At 43.9% G+C, this 24,081-nt stretch overlaps 1 protein-coding gene and 1 long non-coding RNA gene across 2 annotated transcripts; both read left to right on the top strand.

Moving 5' to 3' along the window:
• The first annotated feature begins 136 nt into the window (after positions 1-136).
• LOC119030099 lies at positions 137-1,326 on the top strand. Its single transcript, XR_005078163.1, has 2 exons — positions 137-179; positions 255-1,326. It is a non-coding gene; the product is annotated as an uncharacterized LOC119030099 (long non-coding RNA).
• Positions 1,327-6,016: 4,690 nt separating this feature from the next.
• On the top strand, positions 6,017-24,067 carry arrb1 (arrestin, beta 1). Its single transcript, XM_037079510.1, has 16 exons — positions 6,017-6,197; positions 12,327-12,357; positions 12,822-12,882; positions 13,066-13,110; positions 13,606-13,802; positions 14,640-14,699; positions 14,829-14,896; positions 14,987-15,122; positions 15,549-15,633; positions 16,046-16,118; positions 17,070-17,207; positions 18,183-18,266; positions 18,630-18,653; positions 18,820-18,890; positions 20,193-20,241; positions 21,813-24,067. The coding sequence occupies exons 1-16, from the start codon at positions 6,178-6,180 to the stop codon at positions 21,922-21,924; spliced, it is 1,254 nt and encodes a 417-aa protein (XP_036935405.1). The 5' UTR covers positions 6,017-6,177; the 3' UTR covers positions 21,925-24,067.
• Positions 24,068-24,081: the final 14 nt, after the last annotated feature.

Below are 24,081 nucleotides of genomic sequence, written 5' to 3'. Positions count from 1 at the left end.
AGCAGGAGGAGCAGCAGGAGCAGCAGCAGCAGGAGGAGCAGCAGGAGCAGCAGCAGCAGCAGGAGCAGCAGCAGCAGGAGCAGCAGCAGCAGGAGGTGCAGCAGGAGGTGCAGCAGCAGCAGCAGGAGCAGCAGCAGCAGCAGGAGCAGCAGCAGGAGGTGCAGCTCTGCAGCTCGGAGGTGCAGCAGGAGGTGCAGGAGCAGCAGGAGGTGCAGCAGGAGCAGCAGGAGCAGCAGGAGGTGCAGCAGCAGGAGGCGCAGCACTGATCGTGGCACTGATGGTCGCTCGGCTCTGAACACTGAAGTCAGCAGCTTGAAACACAGAACTGATGTCCGCAGGCTCGAGACGCCAACATGAAACTGGCTGATTTGCATCTGCTGCTGCAACATCTGAGCTCGTCTGTGAGTCAGCAGGTCCACTGAGGCCACAGAACCTGGACCAAGTCCTGGTTCAGGTCCAACAACTGAGTGACACACGTTTTAAAGATCAAAATGATTATTAGAAGATATTTTCAGATTTTGACCCGAGCGAGTGAGAATATAATGAAATCTCTGAAACTAAACATTGTTATATTAATGATTGGAGGGAGAGCAGCAGCCGTCTCATCAGAACTGTTCTGAGGTTCTGGTGACACAGAGACGAGTCACGAGTCAGTCGATGCTCTCATCACATGTTTATATTGATCAGGTTGAATCTGTGTCATATTATAATAATGAACTAATGTTTTTCTGACTCGAGCTCCAAACTCAAAGTGAACCTGCTCTAACTTTAACTCATTGGTCTGATGGGATCTAACAGAGTGGAGCGTCTTCACTCTCAGAGGATCTTTGAGTTCAGACACGTTTACATTTGTTCTGTCGTGTTTCTCATTAATATTAATGATTAACAGCTGATCAGAGTTTAAGATGATCCTTCATTGATCTTCGGGGACAGTGACGACACGAGAAGCTGATTTTAATTTGGGGTTTATTTTATCTGGAGCTGCAACGATAAGTTGATCGATCGATTGATTCATTGTCAACTATTAACTGCCAACTATTTAGAGAACTGATTCACTGTCACGTCAACTTGTAATGCAACAGAAGAGGATGAAGATGAGATTAGTTTGTTCATTTCTGTCCACGTTTTGTCCCTTTGTAATGATCAGCGGTGTGTTAACAGCGTCTGTCTTCTGTCCAGTGTCTGTTATTTATTCTATGGCTTCGTTTTCTTTGTTTTTGCTTGGTAACTCTTGAACCTGTGTGACCTACGAGGGATTTAAAAAGGGAATGTTCCATTTGTTTTTTTAAATAAATGGTGAAACATAACAAAACATTTAATGATACAGATTCAGTCTGATTTTATTTTCCACCTGCTGCTGTCAGATCAGCCTGTCAGTCCAAAGTGAGGGCGAACAACATGAGTCACTGACACGTCTTCATCAGTCGACTCGTGTCAACATGATTTATCACAAGTCAGAATCAGAACTTAGTCAAATTTAGACAAAAAGTTCAAACTCAAATTATTTGTATTTTTACAGTGTAATAATCATGGTTGCAGCTGTAGCTGTGAACAGACAGGAGGACGTATCTCAGTCTAACAGAATACGTCTGTTCTGAAATATGAATTCTATTTGTAATGTATTGTTATTGATTGCTGATGAAGGCCATGTCCTGTGGCTGAAAGATCTGCAGTGATTTCTCTAAAGCTCAACATGCTGTTATGAGTTTCATTGATGTGCGATCACTTCTGCAGCAGTCAGATGATTGACAGGAGGAGCTCTATGATCAATTGCCCGTCTGTGTGTTATAATCTGTTTATTACAAGTTATTACTCAGATTAATTCCCTAAATCTAAATGAATTAAATTCACTTTTCAAACTTTTCTTGTTTGTGTTCATGAATCTAAACATTAGTCTGTCGGTCTGAAACACATGAAATGTTGCTGAGAAGAAACTTGTTTCTGTTGCCCCAAAGTGGCCAAAACATTAGCTTAGCTTAGTTTAGCTTAGCTTAGCCTAGCTTAGCTTAGCATGAAGACTAAAAACAGGAACAGAGCAAGCTGAGCTCTGTCCAGAGATACAGGGGTGATTAAATGTTCTCAGTCTATACAGACACGTTCACGAACAAGACCATGCCACAATTTGATGTCAAGATAGTTCATTGAATTGGTAGAAGATTTTGGAAAGGATGGGAAGAGGGGGTCGGGGTCGGTTTGAGCGGGGCGCAGATCGGCTGGACAGTCTAGGACCCGGGAGCGGGGTACGTCTCACTGGGCACACATCTCGGTCGGCGTGGCTTCATCATCCCCTCGTGGTTCCTGTGCTGGGATGGCCTGGGTTCCTGATCTGGAGGATCTTCTTCCCGTTGAGTGTCGATGTGGAAGGCTGGACTGCTGGCGGTTCTGTGAGAGGTGGAGGAGAGGGTCTGATGTGGGGGGTTCTAAGAACTTGGGAAGAACAGGAGAGAGCTGGTGAAGCTTGTCTATATAGATTTCACGTGTGATTGGGTCGGACCGTTAATGAGGCGCGGGTGTTTGGATGAGCCTGGGTGGCGGAGCGGCACGACGGGGTGGCGTGGTCAAGTTCCTGAACCTTAGTTATAATAACTCCATTAAAAGATGTCGGGACCCACAGATGAAGTCGTTCATTGTGGATTTCAAAATCGACTCTGAGCTGAACTCAGTGTCCCAGAATTCACCATTCTTCACACCTAGGTGCAAAATTCAGCTTTGAGCTGCTATTGGTCAGAGTGACAGACCCCCCTCTGACCAGACAGTCAGAAGTCCAGCGTTCCTCCTTGTTCCTCCTCTCTCACTCGACGCCCTCGACTCCCCTCACGGCTCTGCCTGCCCTCAAGATCTCTTCTTCTGGTCTAACAGCTGCTGAGAGCGGCAAGCTGCGTTTGCAGCAGCGCAAAGAACTTCTCCTCACTGCAGCGCCGCGAGGTCCTGCCAATATTCCAGATCAGTACCAGCTAACCTAACAAACTGAGGAACACCAAGCAGGTTAGCACCGAGCTGCTATCCTGCAAAGGAGAGGAGCAAACTGTCTCCTCCTCCTCTGACTCTCAGCAGTCCTTCACAGCAAGAACAGCATTCAACACTGGAGTTCCAACGTTCTCCTGCAACCAGCAGCACCTTTACTGAACTGGCAACACTGAACTGGGCATAGATAGCATTGCATAGCATAGCATAGCATAGCATAGCATAGCATAGCATAGCATAGCACAGGACTTTAAACTCTTGTTGATGTAATGTGTTCAATTTATGTGTTTGTTCACCGTTTTGGTTTTATTGTGACCTCAGGTCAGGTTATTGGTAATTTGCTTTCCTAGACGGCTAATTCGACGTTAATCGAATGATGTTTCACACACACTCAGAGTCTCTGCATGCAACTAACCACACACACACACACACACACACACACCCTGAAAAAACCCTGTTTTACAACATTACTGCACTGTCAACAAAAACCATGTTACAGTCATTTGGACTTTCACATTTGTGGCACCATTCCACAGAAAAACCTGCTTGAAGAACCAAATTGTAAGTCTACCAAAATAAGTCCGACGACAGCAGTAGTCAGCACTGAAGTCTGACGAGAGAACACAAACACTCTTGGACACTATATCACTATGTGGAAGTGACTATTGTAACGAGTGGACATCACTAATGTTCCTGCTCTCACCAACCCAGAGACTAACTGAGACACACAGGTACTGAGTGGATTCAGTGTCATGATCATCGTGTTTATCTGAATTTTCCTTTTCTTTGTGTAACTTCTGTTTCTGATGTTCTGTTCATGATTCTTGCTCAGCCAAGATAGAGAGTCAGCAAGAACTGTCAAGAACTCCAAAATCCTTCAACCATTACAGCTGTTATGGAACATTTGGTTGTACTTATTAATTTGAATTAGTTATTAGTTAAGTAATTAAGTATTAAGTAATTCAGAGTTATAAACAGTTTAGTACCTGTTTCTGAGACAGATTTTTAGATTTTTATTCCCTTCTGTAAGTGTGGTGCCCCGAAGTGATCTGATGTAAATTGGATCATATTATTTATCATAATTAATAATCATCTCTGATAATTATTTATTATTACTGATAGCCACATTTAACCTAAAACTCCCTTTAATGTTGCATAAACACTACTTCATTTTGCCTGGTGTAATGCAGGGCCTGATCTCCGGAGAGCTTCACACTCAGGTCCTCGTTATGAGGGTTAGTTAACTGTAATAAGCTCCCGTAAGTCTTTCTAACGTCTCTGAGCTCCACTAAGCTGATCGTCCTCTGACTTCATATTTCTGTCAGCGTGGATGAAAAACTGTTTTAATGTTTCTACAAGCTGATGAACAAACTCTCTTCATGTCTGATAAACTCTGCTGCCTCACCTCCGTCTCCTTCGTCTCTCACATGTTAATTTTCTGTGTTTGTGTCAAACTGTTGAAGTCTCGTCGTCCTCGAGTTTTAAAAATACGACGTGGCGCTGAAGAAGCTGCAGGCTGTTTCACACCGATGTCCTTAATTAGAAGACGGGAAGCAGCTGCTGCCTCCGACCTCAGCGAGCGCCGACCTGCAGGAACAAAATGTTCACTTCAATTATTTTAATTACATGTTAATTTTCCATCTCTTTTAATGACATACGATCAAATGTAAAGAGTCAAATTTAATGCTTAACCCTCCTCTCATGTTGACTCAACATGACTTATATGTCATAAGTTTACATTAACGTCTTTGCCACAATTCAGTCTCCTGTAATAAATCACACATCTGCAGTAAGAATTTAGTTGAAAACATTCTAAAACGGGCCGGTCAGGCCATATATGTATATATATATATATATATATATATATATATACTATATAGCGGCATATATATATATATATATATATATGTATATATATATATATATATATATATATATATACTATATAGCGGCATATATATATATATATACAAAGACGAAAGTGAACGTGGCAGCAGTGAGTGACCCACCTGTCTGTGTATCGTTGGCATGGAGACAAGTCCTGACCACTAGCTGCACAGCTAACCCAGCTAACTAGCCAATGCCAGCTTCAGTTAGCCTTTATTATTCACTGCCCCCTGTTTGACTGGACAAGATGTTAAATCTTACATAATGCACCTTTAATTTATTCAAATTGACTCAACATGATAGAAAATCTTGAGTTAGTTCTGCAGCTCTGTGACGCAGTTTCCCTTCTGTGAAGCTTCCAGATGAATTATAATTATATATTTATAACACGGCTTCACGTTTCAGTCTCTGATTTATAATCTTAATATATTTATTCAGTGGAGGGACAACAGAGGTCAGAATCCAGCTGTCGGTGTGACGCTAATGTCAGAAATAAAATCTGTCCTCTGGCTGTTTTCATGTTGAAAACACTCTGCTGCTAATGAGTCTGACAGGGGGAGTTAAAGGGGAGGAGGAGCAGAGAGGGGGATTCAGTCGTTTGTTCAGTCGGAGCTCAGATGGAGGTTTTTCCTCCCGCTGAGGAGAATCTGACGGCATGACGACGACTTCCTGCTGAGAGAGGGAGAGAGAGAGTGAGAGACAGAGAGAGAGAGAGAGAGAGAGAGAGAGACAGAGAGAGAGACAGAGAGAGAGAGAGAGAGAGAGAGAGACAGAGAGAGAGAGACAGAGAGAGAGAGAGACAGAGAGAGAGAGACAGAGAGAGAGAGAGAGAGAGAGAGAGAGAGACAGAGAGAGAGAGAGAGAGAGAGAGAGAGAGAGAGAGACAGAGAGAGAGAGACAGAGAGAGAGAGACAGAGAGAGAGAGAGAGAGAGAGAGAGAGACAGAGAGAGAGAGACAGAGAGAGAGAGACAGAGAGAGAGAGAGACAGAGAGAGAGAGAGACAGAGAGAGAGAGAGACAGAGAGAGAGAGAGAGAGAGAGAGACAGAGAGAGAGAGACAGAGAGAGAGAGAGAGAGAGAGAGACAGAGAGAGATACAGAGAGAGAGAGAGAGAGAGAGAGAGAGACAGAGAGACAGAGAGAGAGAGACAGAGAGAGAGAGACAGAGAGAGAGAGAGAGAGAGAGAGAGAGAGAGAGAGAGAGAGAGAGAGAGAGAGAGAGAGAGACATCCTCCCCTCAGTTTCCACGGTGACGGCATCCCTCCATCCTCCTCCTCCATCATCATCTCTCTGTCCGGGCTGCTGTCGGCTCGTCGGCGTCGTCAGGATGGTCGATAAAGGAACCAGGTAAGATTTAATAATGTGTGTGTGTGCATGTGTGTGTGTGTGTGTGCATGTGTGTGCATGTGCATGTGCATGTGTGTGTGTACATACGGAGAGCTTTTGTGTTTGTGGTTCCTTCACATCATTGTGCTGCTGTTGGTTCCTCAGAGACATACAGTGTGTGTGTGTGTGTGTGTTCCTGCAGGAGAACCACACACTGTGTTGTTGTAACATTACATAACGTTCTGTCAGAACCTCCAGCAGTGTGACGTCCGTGTCAGCGGCACTCTGCTGATGTTCTTTTGTCTTTTTGAGGATTCCTGCCTTTATTTTGATAGGACAGACAGGAAACGGGGGGGGGGGGCATCTGTCTGTGATCTGAATTCTTAAAAAAACTGTTCAAAACAATCAGTCATTTTAAAACAGATGGAGGAGAAAGAGTTGAGTCTTTAAAGTGTTGATTACACGTCACAAAGGTCCAGAACCAGAACTGAACATGTGGCGCCGTCCACCCTGATGTGTGTGTCCTGCTGGGTGGAGCCCTCTAGTGGCCACAGAGACTATAATGTGTTATTAATATGAGCAGAAACATAACCAGTCGGTTGGTAGCCTAATGAATTAATAGTTACATTAATAGGACACAAAATGGTGGACCGTCAGCTGACATCCCTGGAGCTACGTGGCTAATGTGGCTAACGTGGCTAACGTGGCTTCAATCAGCCAATCAGAGCAGCCGCTGATGCTAGCTGAACCTTTGTTTATATTAGCAGAATGTAACTAAGTACATTAACTCAAGTACTGTATGTCATTAAGATGTTGAGGTACTGATATTCTTCCACTCCATTTATCTGATTACTTTAGTAACTAGTTACTTTACAGATTACATCAGAGCCAAAGTGGAACATTTTAATTTTATTGTACATGTAAATATATTTATTAGTTACCTGCTCAGATACTGCTCACACCAACAGAACAGTTCTGGTGACGGAGCACGTTCAAGTTGTTGTGGTTCCACACGGAACACTTACAGTGCGTGTGTGTGTACAAGTGTGTGTGTGCATGTGTGTGTGTGCGCGCGCATGTGTGTGTGTGCGTGTGTGTGTGCATGTGTGTGTGTGTGTTTGCAGGCTGTGTGTGCTGTCAGCAGAATATTAATGAGCTTGTGAGATCTGTCAGACATACAGAGCAGCTCACCCTGCTGCTGCTGCTCATTCACACAAACCTCCTTCAGACTTCAGATTATTAACGACGAGGACGATGAATTAATATAACGAGTTAATTTAAGACTGTGAGCTGCGTCCGTCCTCCAGGCCTCGTCACTGTCAGAGGAGGGAAAACTGAAACTACCTCCAGACGCTGAACAGAGGAAGAGTTCGTGTTCAGGACATGACACACACACACACACACACACACACACACACACACACACACACACACACACACACACACTCTTCTGCAGTTTTCATTTTTTGATTTTTTATGGACTTGAGTTCAGAATTAATTCTGCATGTTGTTGTTTGTCTGTATTCATTTGGACTGTGCGACCTGCTGATTTAAACTCGAGGTGTTGGTTCGTACAGTCAGTGGTTCTGTATCGTCGTCAGCTAGACGAGTTTCAGTTTCTGTCTCGTCCAAGAGGCTTCTTTGAAACTAGGACGGGTCCAGCTGCCTACGATACAGGACTGAACCACCCCGTCCCGGATCAGACTTGGTATATCAGCAGGGTCACAACTCATAAACATCATTATTGCATCTATTTATTCCATTTGAGATTCTTTTGGACGTTTTTCTTTGTTTAACCTTCAAAAATCAAACTTCTCTAAAAACTGCAGAATGAGTTGAATACAAAGTCTGAAAGATCATGGGGGCAGAACGAGAACACCTGAGAGGTGTGAGTCACTGAGTCACAGCTTTAATACAGCGTTAAACTTTAGCTCTGACTGATGCAGCAGGTGATCGTTCGCTCCGTCAGGTGGATGTGAACACATTCAGGCCGAACCTCCATCAGTCTGACTCCTCTGTCACAGCCACTGAAGGTCTGGATGCTACATGGTTAGCATGGCCTCCACACCTCTTTGAACTGTGTTGTTGTTCACTGTGTGATGTCAGGTCTCCGTGTGTGGTTCTGATCCTGTCACTTGGACCGGGGACCGGGGGCCGGTGGCGCTGATGGATCTTGATTTGTGCTGCAGCGTTTCGTTGGAAACAGAACAGAACAGAACAGTCGATGACGATTATATTTCTTGTTAGAAGTTTTCTGATATGTCATGTTTACATATGCAAAAACTAGAGACTGGACTCGAACCCTGAGCCTCAGCAGCTGCAGGAGGCGTGAACTTTACCAGGAGAGCTACTCGTCAGCTTTACTGAGAAGATTACACAGTGAAAACTTTAATATTGAACGCTGTAAGGACGCCACTAGGACAGTAATCCTGATTGCTGCAAAGGCGTCACAAGAACTCTGGTTCCGGCTCCACTGGACGTCTTTTCACCATGACCTGATGTTCAGCTCAGTGGTTGAAGCTCATCGTGTGTTTCATTCCTCATTCAGACTCGTGAAAACAAACTGTAGGTATTTATGTTGGTTCAGATTTCTGCACATTTTTAAATAAAAGTCCCCATTTGCTGCATGGAGTAAGAGACTGAAGTCTTGTGTGCGAACTTATATCAGATTATAACGACTCCAAGTCCAAGTCAGGATGTCACTTGGACTCAACAGCTGATGAGAGATGAGAGATTTGATTCTGGATTTGATTCTAGTTCTGCTGGATGTTTGTTGGAGATGTGTTGGGTCAGTGTAGCGAGTTTAAAGCGATTCAGTTTGTGTTTCTCCTCCTCGTCTGTCTGTCTGTGTTTAGTTTCATGGTGTCATGTTGTCTGACAGCAGCCTGAGATCATGAAGTCTCACAGGAAACAAACCAAAGACGCCCAGTTGGACTCAGAAACAATGAACTTCGTCCTGTGAGGAGTGGCAGCTCCGTTTCCAGCAACAGTTCTCGGATATGGAACATTTAACTTCTTCTGTTCTGGTAGAAGTGAGAAGAAACCTGCTGTGATGTCAGAACATTCTCGTTCTTGTCTCAGGTGTGATGTTATGATGTGTAAGCCTCTCTGCTGTAGCTTCAGTGTCGGGGGAGTCTTCAGGCAGCGAGCTGACACAATGATCAGGTATTGATCAGTCAGTTAGTGTTGCCTCTCTGTCAGAGCGTCCTGATCGATCAGATGAAACTCTTCAGCAAATGCAACCAGCACAATCACATCACACAGCAGAGGGTTCACACCTCATGTCCGGAGTCAGAGATGATGATAATTGATTCCATCACAGTAACATTCAGGCCCTAACGACTCTGTAAGGACACTCCCCAGCAGCATGTAAGGACACTCCCACAGCGTGTAAGGACACTCCCGCAGCATGTAAGGACACTCCCACATCATGTAAGGACACTCCCACATCATGTAAGGACACTCCCGCGGCATGTAAGGACACTCCCCAGCAGCATGTAAGGACACTCCCGCGGCATGTAAGGACACTCCCCAGCAGCATGTAAGGACACTCCCACAGCGTGTAAGGACACTCCCACAGCATGTAAGGACATTCTCACATCATGTAAGGACACTCCCGCGGCATGTAAGGACACTCCCGCAACATGTAAGGACATTCCTGCAGCGTGTAAGGACACTCCCGCAACATGTAAGGACATTCCCGCAGCGTGTAAGGATACTCCCGCAACATGTAAGGACATTCCCGCAGCCTGTAAGGACACTCCCGCAACATGTAAGGACATTCCCGCAGCCTGTAAGGACACTCCCACAACATGTAAGGACACTCCCACAATCCTACAGATTTGTAGAGGCCACAAACTATAGGACAAACTTGAGTAAGCGGGACCATGTAGGGGCTGCAGAACCTCCTAAAACCAGAAGGTCCAAATAATGCAGAATGAGTCAGAGACAGAGTTTCACAGAGTTTATAAAGTGTCTCCAACTCAACAACTCACTAAACTGACACATTTGTTAAGGGAGTCTGGTGCTGCTTCCTCTCTGGCTGCTACGACCTGGAACCTGATGGTTGGTTTCAGTTTGCCATCTGCTGTTGAGCAAAACATTCTCAAATGATTGTTGGTTATAGTAATTTACATGCTGTCCTGATCATTCAGGTTAATACGAAACACATAAACTGTGCGAGACGTCATGATTTAGACTGAGCCCTCAGCATACCCCCACCAAGAACGACTTTGTGCGTTCCTGGGTGGGACTTGTCCAATGAGTACAGTCCAATGCCCAGGATGATTATCATTATCATTATCATGTTGCTGCCACAGGACGAGTTCCTCGTTAGAACAAGATGAAGGAACACTGTGCCATATAATTCAGTCTGTCAGAGTAACGAGTTTATCTTATAACGGCAGGAAACGCCTACGTCTGAAAACTCTGAGCTGCTCTCTCTGCTGAGCTAGCATTAGCATTAGCATTAGCATTAGTGTTCCTGTTTAGGGAAGGAATTGATGATTTTTGTTCAGTTAACATTTAGACATTAACTCTCACCGATGTGTTGTTTTCTGCTGCGATTCAGTTTGAGTTGTTGGAAAAGTTTATTAGAGAACATTTGAAGTTTTTGATCATTGAAGCATCTGAATTGTTTGAGACGCACATTCTACAGGAGCCATGTGTGTTTTCGTGTTGTGTTGAAACATGAAGTGACAGAATTTGTCTCATGATTTATGTGTGACTCACTGAGCGCCTCACATCCTGCCGATGAATCATTAATCATGTTTACACTTTATCTTCTGATGAATCTAAAGTGCTCTGACAGTGAAGACAGTCAGCTGCTTAATTCATTATTTCTGACAGTTCCGGTGGTTCTGATGGTTCTGATGGTTCTGCTGAAGCACTTTGTTTTCACAGGACTCAGCAGCGTGAACCTTTCTCAGTCTGCAGGGTTGAAAAGTGACTTTCACATCTTTTAACAGCTTTTTATTTTGTTTAACGATAATGATAGAATATATAAATATGAGGTCATCATTTAAGATTATTCTGCTTTAAATGCTACAATTCAGTTTCCATTTTAAAGATACAATAATAACTTCAAACTACTGGAACAGGATGAAACTCCATCACCAGCTTCATAAAACAAACCAGTTCTTCTTTATAGATCATTTAATTTGACTTTGTTTGACTAATTTTCTGATTTAATCTGAATCAATTTATTAAATATGAGGAAACAATAAAAACTTCCTTCTCATAACGAGCTGCAGGGAACCGATACGAGTCTTTAAATGACTGAACTGGCTCTGGACTGTGGCGGGCTCTCACAGTCCAGCTGATGTGTGATGTGAGGTCAGAGCTGCTTCGTGTTCGCTCTGATTGCACTAATTGCAGAGATGATGTCCAGCAGGTAATCGCCTGCTCAACGAGCTCCCAGGAGCCCCGGCGGTTTCCGGTAAAACAGCGTCCTGATGCTGCTGATTGATGAAGATCCATTCAGGAGGAAGCTGAAAGCTAATGGAGCTGCAGCAGCTAATTTATGACAACATTAACAAAGGGAGGAGGAGGAGGAGGAGGAGGAGGAGGAGGAGGAGGAGGTCAGACAGCAGCAGAGACAGGAAGCTGCTGATGAGGAGGAGGAGGAGGTGATGAAGATAATGGTGATGAAGATTGATTCTAAAGGTGTAAAAAACACTGAACAGTCAAACTCAAGTAAAAGTATCTGATATTAAATGTAGTTTAGTATCAGTGATGTAACTGATCCATCGCATGTGTATAAACTGAGTCAGCTGTTCGTCTGACTGAAGAGAAAAGACAGTCATCTAAACATGTAATCTGTAAAGTAACTCGTTACTGCAGTCATCAGATAAATGCAGTGGAAGTTTAAAGTACTTAGTTTCATCATTTCATCACTGTTGTTGGTAAAGACGTCTTATGGAAAAGTCATTTTGGGGGAAAATGAGGACATTTGTTAAAAGTTGAGACATTTGTGATAAATGTCAACGTGTTTGCTTCTGAAGATGAACTGAGCCGCTGCGTTCACCTCAAACACTTCCCGGCCAATCAGAACGGACGATATTATAATTACACCAAGAATAAAAATAACCACAAAATAAAATACAAGGAAGAAGCTGCGACTCACCGTCTGTTCTCTCTGTCTGTTTGCAGAGTGTTTAAGAAGGCCAGTCCCAACGGAAAGGTGAGTCCTCGTCTTCCTCACGCTCGTCTTCCTCCACTCTGCACCTGAAGCACTGATCTCCCGTCAGTCCTCTGTGAGGTTAAAGGCTCTGAACTGTTTGTGAACAACTAGACAGAAAACTTGGAGACAGAACCTGAACATCCACAGCGTGACCACATGACAGACGCCTGAGCAAACACACTAACATCTGAGTCCATGTGTGAAAATGGAAGGAAGCAAATTTCAATGTGGAAATTCTGATGATCTGGTGAAAACAAGATTCATGTGTCACGTCTGATACTTACGCTCACATTTTAGTTCACAAGTGAAATTTGGATTTTCAGATTTGACATCGAACATCACATTTTGCAAGAGACAGCACATGTTAACAAAGACAAAAGTCTTTCAAAACTGACTCAAACAGCTGATTCTGATTGGCTGCTGATCTAACAGCTGATTCTGATTGGCTGCTGTTCCTCCCTCAGCTCACTGTCTATCTGGGGAAGAGAGACTTTGTGGACCACGTGGACCTGGTGGAGCCCGTCGGTGAGATCAGTCTTTACTGTTGTTGATTGTTAACATGAATTATGAATTATTGATCATCGGCTCCTTGTTGATTGTTTCTCTCTTTGATTTGGGTGAAACCTGACATACAAAGCTAATGAAAACCAGAAGAAGGTTTGGATCTCTTCTAGATGTTTATGGACTTTTTATCTTTTCCTCCTGCAGACGGCGTCGTCCTGATCGACCCGGAGTACCTGAAGGAGCGAAAAGGTGAGAAATCTGCAGCTTTAATATTTCCTTCTTTAACTGAATTGTATAGAAACAGTCAGGTATTATCCTGTTTTCTTATTTTTGAGCGCAGCAGACTTCAAATCTTCAACCAGCAAATACAGTTAAACTTTATGTTTGTGTAAAAATATCCAGATTTAAGTATAAAAGTGAAAACACTGGAATCCGCCTTTAAATTAGCCACCGCGCTGACAACAGATGGGTTAAAGGAGCAGTCCAACATTTCTCCACCCTCCTCAGGGAGGCGTCCTGGAGCCACTGTGCTTTCTGTTCAACATGCTGTAGGTCTAACGGAGCATTTCAACAATGAGTCAGCCGTCGTCTGTCTGCACAGATCAGTTAAACTTCAGTGTGTTCAGCGCAGAGAAAGGATGTGTTTAGCCTAGCTTAGCACAAAGACCGTTAGCCTCAATTCAACCATTTAAATATTTCCTGAAGGACTTTTCTCAGGATGTGATGTGTTTTCTGCCCCCTCAGTGTTCGTGACTCTGACCTGTGCCTTCCGTTATGGTCGAGAGGATTTGGACGTCCTCGGGTTGACGTTTCGTAAAGACTTGTTCGTGGCGAACATCCAGGCATTTCCTCCGCTGCCCGAGGAGAAGAAGAGCCTGACCCGACTTCAGGAGCGGCTGATTAAGAAACTGGGAGAACACGCTCACCCGTTCACCTTCGAGGTACTGAGCCTGACAGACCTGATCAGTGAGTAATCATCCTTTATCAGCTGGATGAAGAGGCAGTCGCTGCCCTGAACACGTCCTGTCAGGCACGATTCCAGAGCAGGCAGCATCACGTGTCACTACACGTCCTGAACCTTCTCTCTCATCTGGGTTAATCAATGAGCTAAAATGCAAAAAAAACTGATAACGACTTAAGTTCGTCACAATGGGGCTTCTGTACTTCCTGTTTCTCCTCTCAGCCTGAAGACAAACAGGATCAGCTGTTAATTAAACGCTTCTGTTTCAACCAATGATTCAGTTAACACGTGGGCGCTATCATCAGGCGTCAGTCACCACGCAGCCAATCAGAGACTTGGTGCACGACAACATAACGTGTGGTGATGACGTCGCCATCTTGTGGCTGTATAAAGTGACACTGTATCTCTTTAACACATGAATCAATCTGACATCTTTCACCAGCGCTGCTGTGGAGGGTGATGTCATTCAGCTCCAGGTGTCTGGTCTTAGTTTAACTTTGTAATCTATCTATCTATCTATCATATATTTTGGATTGATTAAGATAAATCTATAAAGTGGCTGAAGCGACTGATACATGTTGTGGAGTAAAAACAACATTTCACAAGTAGCAGAAAGTGAAACGAACTTGTTTGTTCCACGAGTGATTTAATGTACGACAGCTTTATGAATCAACACGATAAATAAATGTGGTTTAGCTCCTGAAGCTGTTGACGAGGTGGACACAGTGGGACTGTGATGATGGAACCTGTCTAAATGAATATCGCAGCTGTCGTCTGGTGACTTTTTGAGATATTTTATATCTGGCTGTGTTCTCAGATTCCTCTGAACCTGCCGTGCTCCGTCACCCTGCAGCCGGGCCCCGAGGACACCGGGAAGGTAAAGACATCAGGTTTTACTTTTCTCAGCAGCAGCAGGACAAATGTCCTCCTGTGCACCATGTGTCTCTGTCTCAGATGACAAAGGAATAAATCCAGACATGATTTTCCTGCTGCTGTGCGTCTGCAGGCCTGCGGAGTCGACTTCGAGGTGAAAGCGTTCTGTGCAGAAAATGTCGAAGAGAAGATCCACAAAAGGTAAAAGTGAGTTGGGGACAGAATGAGGACAGGATCTGTGAATGCAACCACTCGTTCGTTAGCAGAGACAGAGTTGTGTTGTTGTCGCAGGAACTCGGTACGTCTGGTGATCAGGAAGGTCCAGTACGCTCCAGAGAAGCCGGGTCCTCAGCCCACGGCAGAGACCACCAGACAGTTCCTGATGTCGGACAAACCTCTGCACCTGGAGGCCTCTCTGGACAAAGAGGTGACTGACAAGCTCACACCTGAACCTTTCACACACACACACACACACAGTCAACAAAAAGCTAAGCTAAGCAAAACACTTTATTCTGTTGCACAAACAGAAGGTACAAAGTTCTGTACAGGAAGGAGGAAGGATCCGTTCAGACCAGGCTGAGAGAAAACTCAGTGAGGATCATTGCAGCAACTTGGTGTTTAGAAACAGCAGCAGAGTGACGCCTCTGTCGTCAGTGAACCGTCTCGTTGACAGTAATCACCTGAATCAGGATGTGTGGACATCAGAGTGTGAGGTCACACTCTGTCAGACTGCGACCTCAGTCATCAAATTCAGCCAATACGTTCTCAACTCAAGCCTTAAAACACAACCAAAAAACTGCAGCTCAGCAAAATCTGAGCTGCAGGTCACAGCTGTCTGTCCTGTGTGCTGCAGATCTATTACCACGGGGAGCCAATCAGCGTCAACGTCCACGTCACCAACAACACCAACAAGACGGTGAAGAAGATGAAGATCTCAGGTGAGTCCCACACCTGTGTGTTCCTCACAGTGTGTGTTCTTCCTCATGTGTGTGTTCTTCCTCGTGTGTGTTCTTCCTCGTGTGTGTGTTCTTCATGTGTGTGTGTTCTTCATGTGTGTGTGTTCTTCATGTGTGTGTGTTCTTCCTCGTGTGTGTGTTCTTCCTCGTGTGTGTGTTCTTCCTCGTGTGTGTGTTCTTCTTCGTGTGTGTTCCTCACGATGTGTGTGTTCTTCCTCGTGTGTGTGTTCCTCACGATGCGTGTGTTCTTGTCGATGTGTGTGTTCCTCACGACGTGTGTGTTCTTCTCGATGTGTGTTCTTCTTCGTGTGTGTTCTTCTCGATGTGTGTGTTCCTCACGATGCATGTGTTCTTCTCGATGTGTGTGTTCCTCACGATGTGTGTGTTCCTGCAGTGCGACAGTACGCAGACATCTGCCTGTTCAACACGGCTCAGTACAAATGTCCCGTCGCCACCGAGGAGTCAGAGTGAGTTCACCTCTCACCACATTGAGCACTGTAAAGACTGAAGGCAGGAAAATAACATTTTCATTTACACTTCGCTTCTTCTCGTCCAAGAGGCTTCTTCAGCTCTAACTAACAGGAGGGGAGTCGCAGGCTTTAAACTCTGTGTGGGAGTGACCTTAAAGATAATGACACATGAGTTTTTGACCCAACCGGCCTTCATGTGGGATGTTAGGACCAGGTGAGCCCAGGTGTGAATGGTTGATAAGTTAAGTTGTCAGATGGTTTGAAAGAGGAGAAAAAGAATCCATCTGTGTCAAACTGGAACAGCATCACTGATCACCACCTATAGTACTCACCTAGACTTAGCATGAATGAAGGCTGGTTGGGTCAACAGTCAGGACACTCCCATATTGTGTTCGGACACTCTTATAACGTGTTAGGACACTCCCATAACGTGTTAGGACACTCCCACAACGTGTCAGGACACTCCCATAATATGTTAGGACACTCCCATAATATGTTAGGACACTCCCATATAGTGTTAGGACACTCCCACAAGGTGTCAGGACACTCCCACAAGGTGTCAGGACACTCCCATAACGTGTCAGGACACTCCCATAACGTGTCAGGACACTCCCATAACGTGTTAGGACACTCCCATAACATGTTAGGACATTCCCACACAGAGTTAAAGCCCTGCAGCTCGTCCAGTTAGTTAGGAGTGAAGACGCCTGTTGGATGAGAGGTGAAATGTGTCTGGTTGACTTCGATACAATGCTGACATAGAAAGTCATAATTATTAGAAACAATTGACTTTTTATTTGTCTTTATCATTTCATCAAGTTTTCTTTTACTGGCAGCCGTGGACGTCTGCAGCTGTGTCAGTCTCTCTCTCTCTTATTATTTATGTATCTCTGAGTTAGAAGATCATCACTCAAACTGGTTTGCTGGCTTTATTTTTTCTGCCCACAGTGACGTCGTTGCTCCCAGTTCAACTTTCTGTAAAGTTTTCACTCTCACTCCGTTTCTGGCCAACAACCGAGAGAAACGAGGCCTCGCTCTGGATGGAAAGCTGAAGCACGAGGACACAAACCTGGCCTCCAGCACGCTGTGAGTCCAACATGTAGGACATGTTTCAGGGACATTATTAATATAATCAGCTCATAAAACATGTAAGAAGAAGCTGAACTCACCAAACAGTAGAAAACTTTGTTTAGCTCCTCCTTGTGGTTTTGAAGAACAGGAATTAAATTTCATCATCCTTGTCCCGACTGTCCTCAGCTCTGTGGACTGCAGCCGAGTTATTTGTACCTGTAGGGAGGAAATTTGGCTCTTTCAGGTGTAAATATGCAATATAACACACCAAAAGCTTCAGTTTAATTATTCACAGACTCAAAAAACTAAAACAGTCTAATTCTGTAACGCTTCATATCAAGTAAGTGACAATCAACATTAGCAAGACTGTGAAAGCATAATTCTGAATGTATTATTGGACATTTATCAGCAGTTTAGCAGGTTTTAGATGCTATAATATTGTTTTTAATATTACAAACACAACAATTGTGTTATTATGTTGTTACTTCTAAGGTGCTTATTAACATAAATTACTATGATCAGATTCGTGAAGTCATTTCATGTTTTTGAAAAACTATGATGCGATGGAACAATCAGTGGATCACTAACGAGGCACTGATCTGCTGATGCAACAAACATATGAAGTGTGTATGAGTCACAGATCATGTCTGATAAAGACGCTGATCTTAACGAGTCAGCTGACTGAAGGTTGAACAGTGACATCATCAACTCAGTAACAAGAAACTCGTCAATAAAATGTTTTCTTATGAATTTGATAAACCAACATTAAACATGTTATTATGTTATTATGTTTGTTAATTCATGTTAATAAGAAAGATTTCACTTGATCTGTACAAAGAAAAATGACTCAGGTCACCGACTCGGACCAAATGAGTTTGATTAGATTTAAACTTTGCTGTCATTAAAGTTGCTGAGACAAAGAAACGCAGCTCCGCTTCAGACCACAGGTTCAGAGAGGAAGTGTCTGCTGATTGGTCTGATTGTTTTCAGGCTAAGAGAGGGAGCCAATAAGGAGATCCTCGGCATCATCGTGTCCTACAAAGTCAAAGTGAAGCTGGTGGTGTCCCGCGGCGGGTCAGTATCAGAGATCAGCTGAGAGGAGCTTTAACGGCCGACTGACTGTCACTGCACTTTGTCTCAGCAGCAGAAACATTTGTTAAAAACGTGCAGAGAACGTCTCACTCTGATGAAGTCTGATACGTTTTAAGAACTGATGTAACGTTTCTTTTCTCGCTTCCTGTGTGAAGATGAGTCACACAGTGACATTTGGACGCTCTGAGTTTAAGTGTCCTCCTCAGACGGCGTTGACAGACTCACAGCACACAGTCGGCCTTTAACCGCTCCGTTAACACCGTGACAGTTAATGAGCTCGTCAATAGAAACAAGTGGAAACGCTGCAGCTGTGAACTGACGCTGGTAAATGTTTATTGATTTCAGGCTCCTGGGAGATCTGGCAGCAAGGTAACCTTTCACGTGATGTCACATCAGACACACACATTCAAACACACGCTGAGATTTACAAAGGTCACCTGAACGCCTCACCGGGCTAACGTTCACACTGATAGATGTCTTAATGAAGCTGAGCTGGATTATTGGTGTTTTCATAACCTGATCATTTGTTTTCCAGCGACGTCTCCGTTGAGCTGCCGTTCACATTAATGCACCCGAAGCCACTAGAAGAATCTTTCTTCAGAGACGGTGCGTCACGCTTCATCTGCAATCACACGTTCACCTCCTGCTGAACAGAACACACATAAAACTAAAACCTGAGCAGACGTCAGACGTCTCCACGCAGCTCGTCTGCTGCGATCACAGTCTGACTCCACAACGTTCAACAGGTTCAGGTCAAAGATGTTTGCAGGTTAGTTTGACTCTTCAACGACGAAGGACAACAATCGACCATAATCTTGACCAATATCTGCAGATCCAGCTGAGACCAGCTCACAGTGAAGACTTCAGCTTAATAAAGGGTTAAATCTGGTCTGAGATCAGGTTGTGATGTGATCACAGCAGACGAGCTGATGGAGACATCTGATGTTTCTCTGGTTGTTTTTCTGTTTTAAAACAAACCCTTTATCATAAAGATATAATCAGGAGTCCTCTCAGTCTGTCCTCCAGGAGACGTTCAGGTACTTGTGTAAAAACAGACTCTGTGAAAGTAGAAGTATTGATTCAAACTCTTTACTCCAGTAAAAGTAATAGAGTACAGTCATGTGTGATTGCTTCCTGGAATCTTTGGCTTGTTGACTGGTTCAGCTGATCATCAGCGAGACGAGACAAAGAGGTAAAAGCCGTAAGAAGCCGTAAACAGACAGAGAGGGAGGCTGGAATGTGGAGAAAAGGCGTGTTAGTGTCTCGTATCTGCAGAGAGTTTCTGATTTTCTCTCTTTGTTGCTGCTCGGGACGCTTTACCAACCCAACATGTGTCTATTTGACGTCCTGGGAATGAGACTCAACAATCAACTGTCTTTGTGGTGCGTTCAGGAGCAGCTGGGACAAATCCTATTGATTCTACCTTTAACTTTAATAGTCTTTGAATTCTATTAATACGACGTGAGCTTCAGTTAGCTTTGAGCACAAATGTCCTTCAGAGGGAGACTTTTTACTCTGATACTCTGAGTCCATGTCAGAGCCTGAACTCTGTTACTGTACTGGAGGAAACAAGCTGGATCAGAACTTCTACTGTCACCAGAGTCTCTTTTTACCCGAGTACCTGAACGTCTCGTGGAGGACAGACTGAGGACTGTGACACGTCTGTCGTGTGGAAGACAGCATGCGATGACATCAAATAATCCATAATTTACATTCATGTGTTATAACCCGGAGCCTTAACTCACTGCTGGATATAAGTGTTTGAGGAAGTGTCTCACTTCTCATAACATTTTTCAAAATTCATTAAATTCTGTCTGTTAAATGCATCATGGTTGATGTGGCAGAGAGCTGCAGACTGATGACAACTAGAATCTGTGGTTTCACTAACATCCTCGCTCTGTGCTGCAGCTCCAGATGAAGCTCAGATCGACACAAACCTGATCCAGTTTGACACAAAGTAAGCATCCGTCTCTCCCTGACCGACTGTCTGTCCGTCTGTCCTCCTCTGTGATCTGATTGGCTCTTCTCTGGTTTACGGCCTCGTCAATAACCCTGACAGCAGAGAGGGTTTCCTCTCCGCCTGCTGAGGCATTAGCTGTGATGGACTCGTCTCCGGAGTCTCAGCCTTAATGCGTCTTAATGCTCGCTGCTGTGAGCTGCAGCAGGAAATGGGCTGTAAACTGGAAACTCATCCTGCTGTCAGCGAGACTCAGAGAACGACTCCTGCGAGCCGACGAGAGGCAACGCTGCATTTTACTGCTCGTTAGTTCACGCTCACATAACCACAAAACAAAAAATAAGAATTTATTGACCAGCAGCAGAAATTAAATTCTTGTGAGGAGCGATGGTTCGATACGAACAGACTGACACTTTAATGTTTCTGCACTTCATCCTTTTTGGACCTTTTCACTGTGAGGCGGTTTCCTGCTGCCTTCAGGCTTCAAGCTGAGCTGATCTGTGTACAGTCATGAACCTGATATCCATCTGTTCATCTGACTCTGGTGGAGGAAATCTAATTTAGGACTTGATTCCTCTCGTGGCTCAACACATCGGTCTCACTTGTCTTTGTCTTCTTTGTCTCTAAACCTTCCACTGTTTCCTGCCTTCATCGCAAATCTGGACTTTTTTTGTTGTTTCTTTGACCCAGTTCAGACCTGCTGCTAAATCCGTCCTGAGTGACCACCTGTGATGTGATGTCACTTCCTGCTCTGTATGAAACAAACCCGTCCATCTCTGAGACAAACAGACTCCATGTTTCTACTCACAGACAGAAAGAAGTTCATGTAGAACATCTGCTGAATTAACAAGAAGGTCCAAATAATGCAGAATGAGTCAGAGACAGAGTTTCACAGAGTTTATAAAGTGTCTCCAACTCAACAACTCACTAAACTGACACATTTGTTAAGGGAGTCTGGGGACTTTCTCCACGGGGACAAAGAAGTCGCCTATATTGTTCCTGTTTAGTGTCTTTGTAACATGTGACATGTTTAGATCAACAACATGTTTCTTCTTTCATAAATGGAGTGTAAATGGTGAAATCAGTGTAAACAGTGTGTTCAAACAGCTGATCAATGTTGGCAGGTAAGACTTTAGCACTTTAGACACAGAAGCAGACAGGCTGGTACAGACATGCTGCCACAAACTGACACTTTTTACAAGGAGACAAACAACTTCAGCTTCTGGTTCAATGCTGAATTTACAACAAGGACACAATGAGTCAGAATCTGTCAGAGACACAGTTTCATAGTGTTTATAAAGTTTGTTTCAACTCAACAACTCTTAAAATCACCACATTTGTTAATGGAGTCTGGTGATGCTGTGGTGACTACATCCATCCTGCCTGTTGTTTTGGCTTCTTCTTCTTCTTGTTTCACAGAAGATGTCAGCTGAGCTCCTTCAAGTATCTCATTCACACCTGTAATTAGAGCTGTCCAGGTGTGACCTGATCACTCAGGACGGATCTGAACCAGGTCTTTGAAAGTTCTGTCATGAGTTAACAATCTTAACCCTTTCCTTCCTCTCCCTTAGCGACGATGACATCATCTTCGAGGACTTTGCCCGTCAGAGGCTGATCGGGGCGAAGGACGACAAGGACGAAGACGAGGAGCCAGTGGACTCTCCCAAACTCAACGACAGATAAAGGCGCCGAGCGTCACTGCTGCCGTGCTGCTGTTGTTGTTTCGCTGCTGTTTGTAGTGTGGAGCTAACGGAGGTCACATTTAGGTCAAACCACAGTCTGGACACCCTTTAAACACTCGGCGGTGCCGTGTTTGTGTTCTCGTTAATGTTCGTCCTCTCTCTGCGTCCTGCCGGGTGTAAAAAGCTAGAATACCGCAGCGTAGACGTCAGTTGTGTTTTCAGACGGAGCAGCTCTCCCCTCCTTTGTCGGCCGGCCGGAGACCCGAACCGGCAACTGCGGCATTGTAACGACGGCTGGTAGCATGCCTCTAATGTCACTTTGTTCTATGTGTTTCCACTAGGGACCGAACAGGAGTAACGTTGTGTTGAGATTAGTTTCGATGTGTCGTATCAGAGGGTCTTCATTAATAACAACAACACTGCCAACTTTGGTTGATCTGGAACAGTTCACCAGCTGATGTTAACAGTCAGTGTGTGCAGACGAAGCTGCAGATTGTGAAGAAACACCAGAAGAAGAGTCGACCCGCCGAGAGGACCTGAAACTGTCAGAGAGCCACTGATCAGCCAAGAGGAACTGGTGGCTTCTTTTGCATGATATACATCAATACTTTATATGATTAATTAATGTCATGAATAATCAACCTCTGATGAGGAGGGCCCTAATTTTAAAGGAGCATACGAGTGTTTGTTATTGATCATTTTCTCAATCATCATCAGTATTTAGATCGTTTCTCTTCAGTCTATAAGAATCTACAAAAACACATAAGAGGCACAAAATTATGAGACGTTACCAACTAACTGATTATTAAATGTTACTTAATGAGTAGCTAATGATTAATCCATCAAGGAACAAGTGGGGAAGGACTCTTATTAAAAGCATATTTAAACCTGGGCCTCATATTTACATATTTACATGTGTTGGTGTGTAAAGTATGTAACACTTGAGTCAGTCACTGTTCGTACAGCGAGATCTTTGTGTTAAACCAGTGGTCCCCAGCCACCGGGCCGCGGACCGGTACCGATGGAAACTGTATTCAAGTTGACTGATAAAGTGGCTGAACTGCAGCTGAGGGGACGGCGAGTGGACAACAGCTGGAGACTGCAAATAATGTTGGCCTTACAGTATGTTAGTGAGTTACGGAGTAGACTGGAGAAAGTAATAATTAGTACTAATTAGTAACTACTCAGTGCCAAAACAGAAACTAATGTGTAAACTAATTAGTAATAAATGAGATGGTTCTGGTTTGGTGCAGGTTCTGAGGATCTCCATCTACTTTCAGACAATTCAAAAGTATAGAGCATATTATTATAATGGCTTTAATTAGGATTCATATGAAAGTCTAAAAACATCCAAGTTCATCTTTCTAAATTAAAAAATCATCAGTTTCATACAAATTAAATGTAAATGTGAGACTTTAAACAAGCCAGACTGAAACTTCAGGTTCTGCAGGTTTAATGATGTAGAGACTCGATGCTGACGAGAGTTGGAAGTTACTCATTAATTAATGGTTAACAACAGTTTCATCATTTGTTCCCAAGGTCTTAATTTGTTGTGGTTCTTATTGTAATGTGTCACCAAATCAAAGTCTAGTTACAGAAATCTGGTGTCAGACGGTTTTATAGTTTCAATCGAAGCACTTGTATCTGAGCTGAAACTGGTCTAAAAACAAAACCAACACCACTGTCAAAAACCTGCAACTGTGAATTTAATGCCCTGTATTTTCTCCTCTTTATTACATGAAAAAACAAGTTATCATTGAGAATAAAACTACAGAGGAAGTGAGATGTGTTGGATCAGAACATTTCCCAGCTGACTCTCTTGTGTCCGAGTGTCCCTGAATGCACCAATCAGAGGCACTCTGTTGCGTCACAACGTGATGAAAACAAAACATTTATTGTTTGTCTGCAGGCAAAATTTGAACGTTGGAATTTGAACAATGACCGAAACGTCCATGTGAGTGTGTGTGTGTGTGTGTGTGTGTGTGTGTGTGTGTGACAGACTGAGTGAAACTTTAACACAACATTACAGGCTAAAGATCACCAAAACACATCTGTAACAATGTTTTAATTGGCTTTTATTTTGACAGGGCCTGGAGAAACCTGTATGTTCCACTGCATCTTTAATAAAGGGACGTTTGTGGCAACATGTGCGTTTGAC

Source organism: Acanthopagrus latus, chromosome 2, assembly GCF_904848185.1.
Source record: "Acanthopagrus latus isolate v.2019 chromosome 2, fAcaLat1.1, whole genome shotgun sequence".
NCBI classification, from domain to species: domain Eukaryota; kingdom Metazoa; phylum Chordata; class Actinopteri; order Spariformes; family Sparidae; genus Acanthopagrus; species Acanthopagrus latus.
The sequence above is the reverse complement of the archived record's forward strand: the minus strand, read 5'-3'. Positions and strand labels throughout refer to the sequence as shown.